This window comes from Tiliqua scincoides, chromosome 10 (assembly GCF_035046505.1).
Source record: "Tiliqua scincoides isolate rTilSci1 chromosome 10, rTilSci1.hap2, whole genome shotgun sequence".
Taxonomy (NCBI): domain Eukaryota; kingdom Metazoa; phylum Chordata; class Lepidosauria; order Squamata; family Scincidae; genus Tiliqua; species Tiliqua scincoides.
This window is the reverse complement of record NC_089830.1, coordinates 9,493,747-9,510,283: the sequence shown is the minus strand read 5'-3', so window position 1 is coordinate 9,510,283 and position 16,537 is coordinate 9,493,747. Positions and strand designations below refer to the sequence as shown.

The 16,537-nt window shown below is 46.2% G+C and overlaps 1 protein-coding gene across 5 annotated transcripts in view; it reads right to left on the bottom strand.

Moving 5' to 3' along the window:
• The window catches only part of SYTL1 (synaptotagmin like 1), a 42,114-nt gene that overhangs the window by 14,377 nt on the left and 11,200 nt on the right, over nucleotides 1-16,537 (bottom strand). For 2 of the 5 annotated variants that reach the window (XM_066638985.1, XM_066638987.1), the window contains exons 2-7: nucleotides 14,006-14,407; nucleotides 6,543-6,691; nucleotides 5,388-5,502; nucleotides 3,323-3,371; nucleotides 2,529-2,592; nucleotides 850-941 (exon numbers count right to left, since the gene is read on the bottom strand). In XM_066638985.1, the coding sequence (XP_066495082.1) occupies nucleotides 850-941; nucleotides 2,529-2,592; nucleotides 3,323-3,371; nucleotides 5,388-5,502; nucleotides 6,543-6,691; nucleotides 14,006-14,172 (636 nt within the window). In that variant the 5' untranslated portion in view covers nucleotides 14,173-14,407. The remainder of the gene's footprint in view (nucleotides 1-849; nucleotides 942-2,528; nucleotides 2,593-3,322; nucleotides 3,372-5,387; nucleotides 5,503-6,542; nucleotides 6,692-14,005; nucleotides 14,408-16,537) is intronic. The other 3 variants (XM_066638984.1, XM_066638986.1, XM_066638988.1) reach the window with 2 other exon arrangements.

Here is a 16,537-nt window from a genome sequence, read left to right as displayed (position 1 = left end):
CAAGTACCACCAGACACCATCTCAAGTACCACCACAAGTGCCAGTGGTTGAGCAACATTGACTTAGACTGAAGAGCAAGTTCTGAGGCTTAAGGCTTTACAGGACTTGATGGAAAGGGATTGGCTCTTGGGCTTAGCCAGGGTTGGCCCATGACCTCCAGACACCCAAGGCAGCCTGCCAAAGGCTGCACACTTGACCTAATGATGTGTCAGCCTCTGTTCCTCCCACTCTCTAAAGTTCCAGCTCAGCACTCTCCTCTTCTCCTCTTCACATATCCTTTTTCATTCTGTCCCCTTTTCCTTTTCCAATCCAGGGAGTGGAACAAGTAGAAAGGGCAGCAGAGAGTATGCAGACAGAGATATGCCCTCCACCAATCTGCTGCCTGAGGCAACCACATCAGTTGGCCTCATGGATGGACCAGCCCTGAGGTCAACCAACTGCATGTTGGGGTAGGTTGGTACTGCAGACTAGACAACGCCCACAAAGCTCAATCTGCAAGGCTCGATTACACACACACACACACACACACACACACACACACACACACACACACACACACACACCTTACAGACTCAAGGTTCTTAACATTGTATGCATGTATGCATGCATGTCATGCATTCTCACAAGCAACCCTATGAGACAGGCTATAGTTAGACTCATTTTTTAGACTGGGCCTGAAAAATTGCCACACTGTTTGTGCATGACTGAGCAGGAATTTCAACTATATGTCCCATCAATAGGGATGAGCTAGCTTGTTACCTGTGTCAATCCATCCAACCAGGTCTCGACTTACATAGTGGTCAAGGTAGCCTGTCGCAGACTGCCAAGCAATTCTCTCTGCTATCATACCTGCACTGTAACTTTGATGGCTGGTGCTGCGTTGGTCTGCTGTTCCTCCTCCCCAGTTTCTGAACTCAAGCTGCTAAATGAGTTGCTTTTGTCTGCAATAAAAATAATGGCATTAAAGAAAACTGACCTAGAGCCTCCAACAATTTATGTCTCTGCTTCACCATAAATCTATGGGTGGAAGTATCTAGATCCAGTAATTCTAAGCAAGCCTAAATCTACTACAAGGCATAGAATTCCAACATTTTGAGAGCCTCAGGCTTTCTTTCTAAACTTCTAGTCCTTCTGATTCAGAATTGGTTTTATAGTTTTTCACTACCACCTGGTGAAATCTGAGATGTTCTGAGGGGTGGAGCAGGATTGCCAATGGATGGGTTTTTGAAACATAGGGCACAATCCTAACCAGGTCTACTCAGAAGTAAGTCCTATTTTGTTCAATGGAGCTTACTCTCAGGAAAGTGTGGTTCGGATTGCAGGCATAGAATCATAGTGTTGGAAGGTTCCTCAAAGGTCGTCTACCCAAACCCCTGCCTGGAGCAGGAAATCCTCCTAGAGCAGTGGTTCTCAAACTTTGAGGGAGCTTTACTCCCTCAGTAAGTTCTTGCGGGGGAGGGGCTAGGGCAGCGACGCGATCCCCAGGATCATGTCGCTAAGGGAGGCAAGGAGGGGTGCTTTGCACTTACTTTCAGAAGGTAGGGCTGCAGCAGGCTACACGAAGTGCAGGGAGCCCTGCGCAGCCCTGCACAGCATTCCCTGAGGCTTGGAACATTCATTAAAAGTGGGCGCAAAGCACCTCCTGAAAAACAGAAGTGCTTTGCGCCCACTTTTAGTGAAAGTTCCAAGCATCGGGGAGTGCTGTGCAGGGCTGCCTGCACCTCCTGTAGCCTGCTGCAGCCCTGCCTTCTGAAAGTAAGTGCAAAGCACCCCCTTCACCCGCCTTAAAGGGACAGTGGAAGTGTTACACAAACTGGTGGGTCGCGACACACCAGTTTGAGAACCACTGTCCTAGAGCATCTCCAGCAGGTGCTTGATGAACCACTGCTTGAAGATTTCTTGTAAGAGAGAATCCACCACCTCCCTCGGCAATCCATTCCACTGCCAAACCGCCCTTACCATCAGAAATTTATTCCTGATGTCCAATCAGAATCTCTTCTTTTGCAATTTATACCCATTAGATATAGTTCTACTTTCAGAGGCAGCTGAGAACAAAATTGTTCCTTCTTCCATATGACAGCTCTTCAGGTATTTGAGGAGCACTATTCTATTCCCTCTCAGACTTCTCTTCTCTAGGCTGAACATTCAGGTTCCCTCAAGCTTTCTTCATAGGGCTTATTCTCCAGCCCTCTGATAATTCTCGCTGCTCTCCCCTGAACCCGCTCCAGTTTGGCTGCATCTTTCTTGAGTTGTCCAGAATTAGATATAGTACTTCAGGTGAGGTTTAACCAACATCTCATAGCTCCATTGTCCCTTCCCAGGACCAGCAAAAGCAGATCCAGTTATGAAAATAACATCTTCAGAATTGTACATTGTATTCAAGGTGTAAAATCCTGAAAAAAAAAAATCTTCTTCTACTGCAAGGTATCTATGCAGCCCCTACCCCCATAACATGTGCTGTCTCACATATATAATGAAGCTCTCTGTGTATATTGTGGTTTGGCTTTTTTCCCCTTCTATACTTTTACCTAGCTCATTTTCAGTCATCAGCTCTGGAGGCTGGATCACATCTTGTGAAGACAAGACCACCACCTAAAAAAATAAGCAACATGCTGGGTTCATTGGCAATGGACAACCTCGCTGTGGAAATGCATTTTGATTTTTATTTGCATATGCAAATCCAGACAGTGTCTGTCCCCTTCAGAACATGGAGTTGCACAACCCAAGCCATTTGTCAATACAGCATCGATGGTGACAGCCAAAGCATCAATCCCCAGACTCACTAAAACATTTCTTCATTCAAAAACACTGATAGGTGTCGCCTTGTGTGATAAAAGTTGTGCACGTAAAGTCCAGCATCCCCTGAAGATTTGGGCAACTTCACTGATAGGAGGAGGGAAGATTTTAAAGGACTTACAAGATACAAGGACAATAAAAAAAAGCTGTTGCAGTTATGACTACTCAGCAGCAGGGGTCCACAGCACAGAGTACCTGCTTTGCATGCAAACAAACAAACAGGTTCACTTCCTGGTATTTCCTGCTGCAAGGATCTCTGGTAGCCAGGTTGCAAAACAGCCTTGGAGAACTATAGCCACAGACAGCAGCCTGTGCTGAGGAAAGGGACCAAAGGTGGCTGTTTATGCACTAGGCACTGATCCAGGGTTTGCTGCTTTGCAGCCAAGACGTCAGGAAAAAAAACCCAGAATATTTGCAATATAAGTTTGCCCTCTGTAAAAGAAAGGGTTGTTTTTGTAACAGTTTTTGCCATCACACCAAGGACAACAAAAGCCATAGGCTGGGCCTCTCAACCAAAGGGACTCACCTGGGTATCTTCAGGCTGGGACAGCTGGGTAACAGGTTTATTGGGGAGCCTATGAAGGAAAAGAAAGAAGAGAGTTCTTTTGGTATTTTGCTACTTAGAGGCTCTGCTTCCAGACAGACCTGGGATATGCAGAGCCTGACCAGCCAAGGTTAAGAATCAGTTCACGCATGACACAAAGGAAAGCCTAGCTTTGACATCAATGACACACCTCAACAGATGCTGCATCCAGTCACAGCTCCCCAACATGTGTACCCACTGTCAGCCCATCCATGCAGCCACCTGATGTAAACTGCATCAGTGACACACTGCAAGGGGTCTGAGGAGGTGATGGGTTTGGGGTGCCTTTCACCCCAAGTCTGCAGCCGCCTCCTTGCAACCTGCCACCAATGTAAGCCGGACTCATCCTCTCTGCATTTGCTCAAGCAAGAAGCAAATCATTCCCATCCTTACTATGCTCTTCATGTGCTGCCATGAAACCCAGAAGTGCAAGATTTCCAGGTTTCAGGGCAGCACACAAGTAAGGGGTTGTTTTTTTTGGGGGGGGAGGGGTTGCAGCTCAGAGGTGGCAGAACCAAGAGTATTGGGCAGTGTTCCAGGTCATGCTGCCCCAGGTGTACCTGTGTTTTGCAACCATGTTTCTCAAAACCTTAACAGTTAATTTTTCATAAGAACATAAGAACATAAGAACAGCCCCACTGGATCAGGCCATAGGCCCATCTAGTCCAGCTTCCTGTATCTCACAGCGGCCCACCAAATGCCCCAGGGAGCACACCAGATAACAAGAGACCTCATCCTGGTGCTCTCCCCTACATCTGGCATTCTGACTTAACCCATTCCTAAAATCAGGAGGTTGCGCATACACATCATGGCTTGTACCCCATAATGGATTTTTCCTCCAAAATGTGTGTGTGTTTTCAGTGAACACACACACACACACACACACACACACACACACACATGAAAAGTGGCCCTAAAAGTTTCCTTGCAAGGAAAAAATATTTACCCAGTGTGTAATTAACCTGTGGAATTCCTTGTCACAGGATGCAGTGATGGCACCTGGCAGACTTATGGAGGAAATGTACATCACAGCTTACATGCCCTGAGATAGGCCATCTCTGACTGCCAGATGCAAGGGAATGGCAACAGGATACAGAGATCTTGTTGTCTTGTGTGCTCCCAGATATCTGATGGGCTACTGTGAGATACAGGAAACTGGACTAGATGGGCCCTTGGCCTGATCCAGAAGGGCTCATGTTCTGTAACACTGCAGTATATCAAGACTCATTCTGTGACTGAAGGGTGTTTCTTCTCCACTCGCTCCAACTGTAGCTTCTTTCTGTAAACATTGATCTGGTTGATCCACCTGACCAAATCTGGGGCTGCCAGACAATTCTGGTATCCATTTACAATCAACCTAGATGAAACAACTACATTTAATGAGTCATCTGACTCTCTGAAATCTTATGGTTACTTGAATGGAAGCCTGGTGGAATGACGTACCCAAGACTTAGCTGGACAAGCCCAGATTCAAGTCTCACGTCCACCTTTTTCCTAAGCCCTTATCTATGCTAGAAAAACAATACAGCATGGCGTCTTTTCCAGTGGATATTGCTGGTGTCTCTTTGGGTTTTTTGTTAAAGATTGTGAGCCCTTTGGGGACAGGGAAGCATTTACTGATTTATTTTACTATGTAAACTGCTTTGTGAACCACTCCTGTTAAAAAGTGGTATATAAAGGTTCTTCTTCTTCAACATCATCAATCTTGGTCTTGAGCAAATTACACTAGCTCAGCTCCAGAAATTAACACTGCTTAGAACAGCAAGAATCTCTGTGACTCCCAAGATCTTGGTTAGATCCCAAATTGCAGACTATAACCAGCCCAGCATAAGCTGTGATGAAGTAGTATAAATATCTACTGCCTTCTCAGGAGACCTTCCTTCTTTCCTCATTGAGGCTCTGCTTTTCTTTCCTGCCCACAAACTGTCAACTGTTTCAAAACTTGCCTGAAGGTACTGGTCTTTTCAACCAAAAAGGCACACTCCCTTCCACACCCAAAGCTGCTCACCCATCCACAGCTTCTGGTGCTTCCAAGATGCTCTCCTTGTCCTCCTCTGCTGGGGGCTCATGGATCACCTCCAGGTCCCCAAAGCTGCCTTGTTGCTTCAGATTCCGCTCACCTGCTTTGTTAAAGAGAAGGTTTCAGGTCCCACCTACTTGGCCCTTTTCTTTCTTCTCTTCCTGCTTCTCTTGTTGATCCTTTCCCAATCCTTCTTAGTGATTATTCCCCTTCCATCACCATTTTGGTGGCGGAATTTCTGGCGGCAGTTTCTATGGCAAAGGCCAGAAGTTGATAGCTGATAAAGTTGTATCTCTTTGCCTTGTTATATTTGTTATTGTCGTTGGACTTTTTGTATGCCAATAAAGGTTTACCAAAGTAAGTAAGTAAGAGAAGGTTGCATCTTTTTCAGCAAGTATGATTTTTTTTCAATTTGTACCTCAAGTGAAAGATAGAACCTCCATGTACAGGGACAGTATACTTCTGAATACCAGACACTGGAGATAAGCAACAAGAGAAGGCCATTCCCTTTGTGATACCTTGCTTCAGGCTTTTCTGAGGCATCTTCTTCCATTAACTTTCCTTCCCACCCTATTTTTCTTCCTTACATGTCTATTTACACTAGGGGATCTTAGCCTAAGTGACTGCACCACAACTTGAGGGGTTACATGGGGTGCTCCCAGAATTACAAAAGAATTTTCGCCTTGATAGCTTTTTTTTTTAAGGTCTCTGGAGCCTTCTGAAAGACACTTCCATTTTTAGTCAAACTAGAAGTATCCTCCAGACACCTCTGGCAGGCCTTCTAAGGCCCAGGAAGGCTGCGCATGGCCTCCCTGCACCTCAGAACACCTCCAGACAGGACCAGATGGGACTTCCAATCGTGCCTTGAGGACCAATGCCCTCCAGGGGCAGGTTTGGAACCCATGTTGGGTCAAATCTGCAGGTTCCAAACCCACAGATAAGTATGACCCACATTGTATATTATGTGTCTATACATATGTGTATACATATGTGTACACACCATTGGATGGCCACTGTGGGAAACAGGATCCCAGATTTGACAATGATCCTTTAGTTGCTCCAGCAAGGCAACTAAATGCCATAAATGTGTTTACTCCCTAGATAGCAGCAACAGCATAAAACTAGAGCAGCTCCACTCCTTACCTTTGGGCTTCTTCTTCTTGCGGATAGAAGCCCGGACAATGTCCGCGCCTAGGTGGTTGTGACGGTGTCGCTTGGAGCGGACATCGCAGAACCAGTCCCCAGACAGGATCTTCAGCCAGTTGGGATCAGAAACAGACTCACGCAGTTTGCTGAGCATTGAAAGGGGGAAGTGAAGCAGACAGGTTGGAAGCAATTCTTCCCAGGGCAGATTCTCAGCAGTACAAAACATTGCTGGGCATTACAGGGTCATTCACTTCTTCAGGAAATGCAACTTTCAAAAGGGGGTTATGGGTACAAACTAGACTGATCTACTTCAAGTCTTTTTCCAAAACAGCAGCTGCCGGGGATGGGTGGAAAGATCCAGACTGGGGTGGAGATAAAGGGTTATGGTCCTCCTCCCTGGCTGTTATTGGCGAAAGAAAAATTAAACGACCAGATTATACAGGCCAACTCACATTTTGCTTCCTTAAACGTTACACCAATTCCTGGGTATATTTGGGGTGCCAATTCCAAAAATGGCATCCATTTTGCCCTATCACGTCTAGTTTTGGAGACATGGCATAGCCTCTTTAGTGAATGGTTCACTTAAACCATTCACTAATGAGGCTATACTATATCTCCAAAACTAGATGTGATAGGGCAAAACAGATGTCATTTTTGGAATCTGCACCCCAAATTCATATCAAACCACCATAAAGTTTGGAGAAAACTTTTCTGACCCTCAATTTTGTAGGCCTGTGTTAACAGAAATGTGTTGCTTGACCATTCTGTGAAAAAGAACTCAAAATTCAGAGAGCAAACATGTTTCTCCAAATAAATTCCTTCATCTTTTTGCAGAAAACATGTGCTTACTCAGGTGAATTATATGTCCCTGTGGCACTTGGTGACATCTGCAATTGCTCTAGCTAAAGAAATTGTACTCTTTGTGAACAGGTTTCGGGAGAGAGTGGCCAAGTTTGAAGAGACAAAAAAACATAACCAGCCTGGCCAGTTTAGCCCTGTCACTTTTGGGCCATTTGCCAGAAGAGTGAGAGGCACAGCTGGTTACTTTCTCCTCAACTGTTTGTCTTCCTAGCAATAAGCCTGAGGAAAAGAGACAGATTTTGTGCCGTGCTCCACTCCCTGAAGGGCCACCGGAATCCACTCCCAGACTCACTCAAAACACGCTGGGGGATCCACCTGTTTCCACCCTCCTCTTTCCCTGGCCCCACTCTAGGCGCACATCACCCCTGCGCCAAAGGGCTCTGCTTAGGAACCAGAATTTTGCATTTCAAAAGTTGGCAACCACATTTCAGTCTGTTTGCTGGGGTGGAAAACTGAGAGATTTTCTTTTCATTTTTACAATACAGTACAGATGATGAAGTTTTTTAATGCCACCTCATAGGCTGTTTTGAGGCACATAAACAGGGCCGGCTCCAGGCTTGAGGTGGCACCAGCTCTCTAGTGGGTGCTCTATTGCATATGTGAGCTCCCATAAAGTTGTGAGGGGAGGCAGCCTCAGTAGAGGGTCTTCCGTCTCCAATGTAGGCAGTAGCAAAGGGAGTTCTGCAGCTGCTATTTTATTTTCCACAGTGTTCCAACATAGCATCCTTCTGCCACAGGATGTGGTGATTGTGTCTGGCCTAGGTGCCTTTAATAAAAAGGAATTAGATAGATTGATGCATGAAAAGTCCACTGCAGGTTAGAAGCCATAATGGGTATGTGGAACCTCCTGGTTCTAGAGGTATGTTACCTCAGAATGCCAGATGCAAGGGAGGGCACCAGGACACAGGTCTCTTGTGTGCTCCTTGAGGCATTTGGTGGGCCACTGTGAGATACAGGAAGCTGGACTAGATGGGCCCTTGGTCTGATCTAGCAGGGCTCTTCTTGTGTTCTTATGACACTGTGGGAAGAAATGGCATTCCCACTAATAGTTGCCAACATTTTTTTCTGGGATAGACCACCACTTTTTCTCCCCACAGTGCCTCTGAATGATGGCTAAGTCAGGGGCACTGTGGGAGAAAAATGGCAGCCAAGCCCAATGGCACACTGCAGTCATTAGCAGGCAGGCCTTGTACTGGTGCACGAGGCAGCTGCCCAAGGGTGTTAGGCCTGAATAGAAGTGTCATATTCCAAGAGGTACTTTGGATGCCCAGGAGGATCAACTCCCACCTCCACCCCTTTAAATAGAAGACTTTCATTCCACTTCATACATTTTGAAATTCTTTTTTTTCAAACCAAACCAAAAATTATAACATGATGGAGAGGGTCTGTTGACTGAGAAATCAACATGGTCCTCCTGGGTGCATAGAAGCTGGCTGCAGGGGTTCTATGAATCTTTGTTTCCAGAGTGCTCCTGCTGGGACCCAACAAACCAAGGGAACTGCAGTTTCTAAACATGTTGAATGACATTAATTCCACCCATAACTTTCTTTTTTACAATGCAATAAGAGAATTACATCTAATCAGAAATATATTACAGGTCTGTGCAAAGTCAGGAGACTGAGCAGTGAACCAGTTCAAATCTCACTTCTACCATAAACCCACTGCAAGAATTTAGGCAAACTACTTTTCTCCCCAGTCTCAGCATCTCTTCACTCACCACACGAGGATAACAATCTACCTTACAGAGTTGTAAGAATTACAGGTGCAGCCTATTTATCCACAGATTTTTTTACTCCTTTGCCCTGCACTGTCCTCTCCCTCCATTTCCAGGCAGCCCAAACCACTGCAAAAAGGCTCTGTCTCGCCCAGGCAGGGAAATAGCCCTGGAGCCCTGGAAGAGGTTCCCCTTGCAAAGGAACAGTAACACTCCTGGAGCCCCTGAGCCAGCAAAGAGGCTGAAGAGGGGAAGGGGGAGGCGAAAATCTCTGTAGCCAGAACACATGCAGCAAGGTGGAGCTCTCACTCACTCACTCACTGTCACTCACACAGGGGCAGGTGTGGTAGCAACAGAGGGGATTGCTTTAAAAAACCCAGCCAAATTCCCCCCCCCATTGAGTTGGTGCAGGCAATCACCGACACAAGCAACCCCCCCCCCCATGGTGCAGGCTATCATGGACAAAAGCAAGCCTTCCCACCAAGCAAAGCATGAGATTTAGCCTACAATCCTCTCCACACTTTCCTGGGAGTAAGCCCCATTGACTACAATGGGGCTTACTTCTGAGTAGAAAAGCATAGGGCTGGACTCTTAAAAGTTCAGCATCCCATGTGAAAGAAGCCGGGCAGCTGGCAATGGGGAGGGCTGAGTATGGAGCTGAGGGGAGGGGATTGATAACAGCTGCCTTAGTTTCCTTCCATCCAGAAGTGTCAGGCTGCAGCGTGTTTGCTTAACTCTATGGAATTTAGCACAACACATTTTTTGTTAATCGCGCCGAGTCATGGAACAGAACTATTGCGGATAAATAGGCTCCACCTGTACTATTAAAACAACCTATACGCTATTGGTGACATACAACAGTGAGCCCTTGGTATTCAGGGTTCCAGGATCCCTCACTGATACCAGATTCCTCAGGTAATTAAATCTGCAGCTAGAGGACCTCAGGAAGACATGCCAGGCACGACTGTAACTCACCAGTGTGACCCAGAAGTGATTTCCGGTTGCATCCAGGTCATCTGAGGCCCTCCAGCCACACACACTGCATCTGTGGATACTGAAATCCACAGAAAAGCAGGCCAACCATATACACTAGGGGTTAGCCATTGGAACCCCAAAGCTTTATCTACCCACCATGGAGAATTATCTGTCCCCAGATGTTGCCAACTCAGAAACAAGATAGAAGTGGGATGAAGAGGTGACTGGGGCAGTGTGTCCTGCTGGTAGCCCACTATGTAGAATGTGGGGGTCCTACCTTCAAAGTGGCCCTTCCACAGAACTCGGTGATGGCCAAGGTTCTCCATTGATATTGCTCTCTCATATTACAATGCTTCCCTTTTGCAAGTGGATGGAGCTGTCCAACCCAGACATTCCTCCTTCCATTTAATTAGACCGTGGATTTCAGCTTTACAATAAGTGGTGACGGTTGCCAGCTTTGATGGCTTTAGAAGAGGCTTAGACAAATTTGTGGAAGGAGACAGGTACATGAATGACTATTGATCCTAGTTAGATAGAAACTGCATGTTTAGGACCAGCATTCCTCTGAATAACAGTTGCAGGGGAGCAATGGTGGGAGAGAAATGTGCCCTTCTCTCCTGCTTTTGGGCTTCACAGAGGCAGCTGGTGGGCCACCGTGGGAACTGGGATGTTGGCTAGACCAGCCTGTGAACTGTTCCCACCTTTCTATGGCTACAAAATCTTGCAAAATGTTCCCACCCCTGAAGAGGAGCAAAATCTACTGTGGCCAGACACACAGCCTACTGTGGAGAATTGTACAAACCACATCTCATTGTATGATTTGCAAATTGTTTGGGGTTGCTTAGCCCTTTACTTTTGGGTGGGTGCAGTAGTGGGGTTGGGAAGGCGGTGTAGAAAACTGTGTTAACCAGTGAAGATTGGCAACATCTCTGTGACTGGTCTGGACCGGAGTTGAGAAGACCTCTTCCTATGCAAAATTTGATGCTGTAAAGTCACTGCATGTTCTTTGAACACGCTTTCACAATATTCACTGAATCCTTGTGTGTACTAACCCAATATAAATTATATTTTGTTACCAAATTGGATACAAATTGGACAGTACAGGTTGAGTCTCTGTTATTTGCGAGGGTTTCATTCTGGATGGCAAAAATCGCATTAAAGCAAATCCATTTAAAAAACAATTTGCTCAGTGATTTAAAAACAGCCTTGCTGGCCTTTGTAATGCATCAAGCAGACAAAGTCTCTCTCCAGGCACTTAGAAAAATTTCACTCCGAGGCAGCAATCCCTCCCTTCACCAAGAGCTGCAGCATGGAGGGGGTGATGGAGGAGGTGATAATCACTGCCATTTAGCATTCTTTCACATGCTCAGGGGAAGGGAGGGGTTGCTTGCCTTGGAGTGAAGCTATTCTAAGTGCTTGGAGAGAGAATGACTGATGGATTGTCATCTGGCTGCCCTTGCCCTTGATGACTTTTTTTCCGTTAATTGAAAGGGCCTTTCTCATCGCGCTGAAATAAAACCGCAGGTGAAAAATCCATGGATTATATCTGTGTTTGATGGATGTCATGGGGTGATGGTTTGGATTTCATATTTTATGCTTGCCAAAATTGGAACAGTGACGAGGTGCCAATAAAGGTTATAGCACCTATATTTTGAGAGAGAAACTTGGAATTCAAATTTCTTATTCTGCAGAATTGAAGGTGTAGGAAAACTGAATATTTCCAAATACTAATTTTAACTCTAATATAAATGGGATTCTGTTGCTCAACCTTTCCTGGACCTTCTTTCTTCTCTAGTACTGAATTTACTCTGTTGCATCTCAGTGCCGATTCACCATAGTCAACAGTTTTTACAGTCTTGTAAGGAAGCAGACTGCGTCAAATGGATTATGTACAGCATGAGTACTGGTACGTAGGTGCAGTTGTGCAAATTTAGTATTTATTATGGAAAATTCACCCTGAAATTCTAGGAGGAAGGACTGCATATGCCTGAGAAACACACAATGGCCATGGAGACACACAACTGAAATGTGACCCGTTTGTAAGGGTGACATTCAGAAATGACTCATTTCCAGGTGAAAAGGTGATGTTCATGTTGCTTGTGAAAAGGCCCCCAACCGGCTTATTGTGACATGAGCTTGGTTGCTTAAGGGTGGTTGTTGCATCAGGTGCAGGAAGTGTACCAAGAAAGTGGTGGGTTGAAGCACCCTGCACAATAACAAGCTGACCTGTGTAAGAACAAACGGCAACAGGAATGCAAAAACCACATCCTGGATTTATTTTTGCATTTCTCTTTACCTTTGGTTGTTGAGGCTCTTTAAGACCCACTTTTTGATTTTTGATGCTGTAGGCTAATGTGTGTGCACCTCTGGAAGCTGCAGGGCCAGTACAGTCCAAGTACAACCCCCTCCTACACTGCAGTGGGGAGTTCTCTTGTGCAGGCCATACTCATATGAATGAGAGCTGCAACACATCTCTTCCACGGTCCCTATTCATTTTTCTCTGTGCACTGCCCAATGAACACTCGAGACAACAGATATGGGAGAATGGGCTGCTTTGTTAATAAAGTTACAGGAAAGTGAGACAAGAGACACTGAGACCTGCAGCTCACGTGGCAGCGAAGTGCCTGTAGTACAGAGAGGCTGGCACGTTGATAGGCACCAGAAATGCTTCTGTCCCCTGGGCCAGGCATGTACCTGACTCAAGCTTTGTCCCTATTCAGGTGGTGCCGCTTATCCTCGTCAACCCGCAAGGGTCTGGGGCAGCCAGACTACACATAGGGCCACCTCGTGCCACTAAGCCCTTGAGGCAGCCCCCACAGTCCTGGCCCAGGACTACCCATCTGGGTCCCTGTGCCGCTGGGCCTCTAAGGGCTGGAAATGGGTTCAGTCCTGCCTTTGCTGCCCCAAGGTGTGCACGAAAGGCCATGTTTGTGCCCTCTAACCAGCACTACCTGCTCACCACAGGTTAATCTAGGTGGACTGAAGAAATTCCTACCTGGCCCTAATAGGTGACCAGTAAAACTCAGTGCGTGTCAGTTATTTTTGCACATCCACATGCAAAGAGGAAATGCGCCCGGCTCAGGTCCCCTTAAGAGATCTCTGGCCTTGCCCCACTCTGGTCTCCCACCAATCTCCCACAGCGGGGGGGGGGGGGGGAGGCTCAAGTGTCCCTGGGCAGGCCAGACAAACTCCAATCCTGGGCTTGGCAGCTCATGAGTGGCATAATAAGGGGTATGCAGGAGAACTTGATGAATTATACATGCCAGGCAGAACCTGCAATCTAAACTCAACTGTGGAGGAACAAGAGAATGGAGGGAGGGAGAAACCATTCTCAACATTCCTACCATACTGTAGTTCCCTAAATTACACAGGCCTACAAAATTGAGGGTCAGAAAAATTTTTCCCAAACTTTATGGTGGTTTGATATGAATCTGGGGTGCCAATTCCAAAAATGGCATCCGTTTTGCCCTATCATGTCTAGCTTTGGAGATCTAGTATAGCCTCTTTAGTGAATGGTTCAAGCAGCTTTCTCATGAAGAAACCATGGTGTAGGCTTCCTCATGAGGAAGCTGCTTGAACCATTCACTAAAGAGGCTATGCCATGTCTCCAAAACTAGACATGATAGGGCAAAACAGATGCCATTTTTGGAATCAGCACCCCAAATATATCCAGGAATTGGTGCAACGTTTAAGGAAGCAAAATGTGTGTTGGCCTGTGTAATCAAAGGACAGCCCCAAAGCTACTCCAGTGGAGATGGGTCATTTCCCAGCAGTCCCAGACTCTCGAAGCACTTGCACCCAGAACGGGAGACTGCAGGGATCAAGCTAGAATTCAAAGCAATGTGAAGTATGAAGTCAGTTCTCTCAGCCCATAGCGATCAGGCTACTGGTGCACAACTGGCTCTCTCACCTGATCCGTCCCTCCTCCAATATCCGGAGCTGCGAGTCTCTCCGCAGGACTTCTGCAATGGCATTCTGCTCCTCCTCTGTCAGGAAACTGAGGTCCAGCAAGGAGTCCATGCCAATCTCTTGGTCCATGGGGACCACTTGGTATGAACTGTATGACGTTGATAGCATCCAAGTCCAGACACAGAGGTTTTCTTAAAGACCTGTTAGGTACATCCCATCAGTACATTATTCCTCCACAGAGAACCAGGGCAAGGTGCAGTCAGCAGATCAGTGTCATCATTCCATTCGTTTGCCACAGAGACACAAAGCTCTCTCAAGGAGGGAAGCATCCAGTTCTGGATGATGCTCCATGGAGGATTCCTTCTGATCCCTGTCACCTGTTAAGAGACAAGGCCACAGCCTGCTGAGAAACCAAATGAATGAATCAGTTTACACCAACACCCAATGCTTGTCTCAAACACCACACACATTAATACCTGTTTTGCATCATGAATTCAGTCAAAAGTCAAATACAGGCCAACACACATTTTGCTTCCTTAAATGTTACACCAATTCCTGGGTATATTTGGGGTGCTCATTCCGTTTTCCCCTATCGCCTCTAGTTTTGGAGAAATAGCATAGCCTCTTTAGTGAATGGTTCAAGCAGCTTCCTCATGAGGAAGCTGCTTGAACCATTCACTAAAGAGGCTATACGAGATCTCCAAAGCTAGACGTGATAGGGCAAAACGGATGCCATTTTTGGAATCGGCACCCCAGATTCATATCAAACCACCATAAAGTTTGGGGAAAACTTTTCTGACCCTCAATTTTGTAGGCTTGTGTTATTAAGGATGCTGTGTGAGAAAGTACTATTGTTTGTTCTGTCCTGAATCTCCTGATGGTTTCATTGGATGATGACTGGTGCTCATGGATACAGAGGAAAAGGGGGCTCCATTCATTTTCTCTACACCAGGGGTCTCCAATCTTTTTGGCCAGAGGGCCACATCAAATATCTGGCAAGGTATAGAGGGCCAGAAAAAAATTTAAATATAAAATTTATATAAATTAGAGATGGAACTTAGATGAGTGAATAAATGAATGAATGGGCTCATTCATTCAATCTCTGGCCCTTAGAACACCCTCCAGATACAACCAGAGCACAGTTCCAATCATGTTCAGTCAAGTGGGCCAGAAGCTTTGAGGGGACAATGTCATGAATATGTACAGTTTAGGCCTAGTAACATGTAAAGCCTGAACCAAGCTAAAACAGTAACACAGAAGTGGCTTGCAGCCACAGCTGCAAGGATTTACAATTCAATGGAAGGTGATTATGTAGCACCTAGGCAGCCAGAAAGACGCCCATCAAGGATGGAATGCAGCTGTAGATCTCCAGGGGGAAGGGAAGAGCTGGGAGGGAAGAGCTGAGAGGGGAAGCTTCCAGCCCCACTTCCAGAGGACAGAGTCTTTGGTCTTCTGGTCTTTGTCTCTGGGTGAGAGAGGTGGTGGGTGCACATCCTGCCCCACCAGGACCATGTGGCCATAGGTAACTGGCCTGAGGATCTACAAAAGAAGCTGACCCAGGTGAGAGTCAGAGAATAATAGAGTTAGCCAGTTAGCTTTGTTGTTTTATGCTGATATGTTTCCTAGAAGTTCTTATGCCTCTAGCATTTGCTGCCTTTTGTAACTTTTTGTAACCCTATGTACTTAATAAAGTAAAAATCTTTTTACCATGTTGGTTCATTGTCTGTTGGGGACAAAGATTCAGAACCCTGCCTAGCCATTCAGCAAGCTACCAAAAATCCTCATTGTGGACTAGTAACTTGAGGACTGAGACTTTAAGTAAAGAAAGTACTCAGTGCCTATGAGGGATATAGTTAAGCCTAGAGGGTCTCTGTTTCCCTGGACTGAGACACTGGCTCTTACAGGGTGGTGGCAGTACTACCGAATAGGGAGCTTTGAGGGCTGTAGGGTTCAGAACCAACAACTCTGAGCACCCAAAACCCTGGGAGTGAGACCAAGTGTACGACAGACAAGAGGCTCTCCATGGGCCGGAAAGAGGCTTGCCGTGGGCCGCATCTGGCTCCCAGGCCGGGATTTGGAGACCCCTGCTCTACACCATGAGTGATTTTAGAAGCTCTGCTCATGCACCTCTATAGCTGTTTTATTTTTCTAAATAAAAACTCCCAAATGCTGGAGGCATTCGTCATAAGAAAGATGCTTCAGCCCTGCGATCATCTTAGTGATGCTCTCGTGGACCATTTCCCAGTTCTATAGCATCCTGTTCCAGAACAATCCCCCCTCCCCCATTATTACTCCTCATTCAGTCCCAAATTGAGGATGGCACAGACCGAAACATACATCACTGTCCATTTAATTTCAGTCTGATGCCTGCCCAAGGGCTGCTGGGAACACACAGCCTGGGCTCTTCACCCTTGAAAATATGCACTTACATCCTGGAGTAATTTCAATGGGTATTTTTACAGCCATTCAAAGTGTAGTCAAGGCTGGATCTTGCTGGATCACACACACACACACCGCCTGCACAAACACAGCC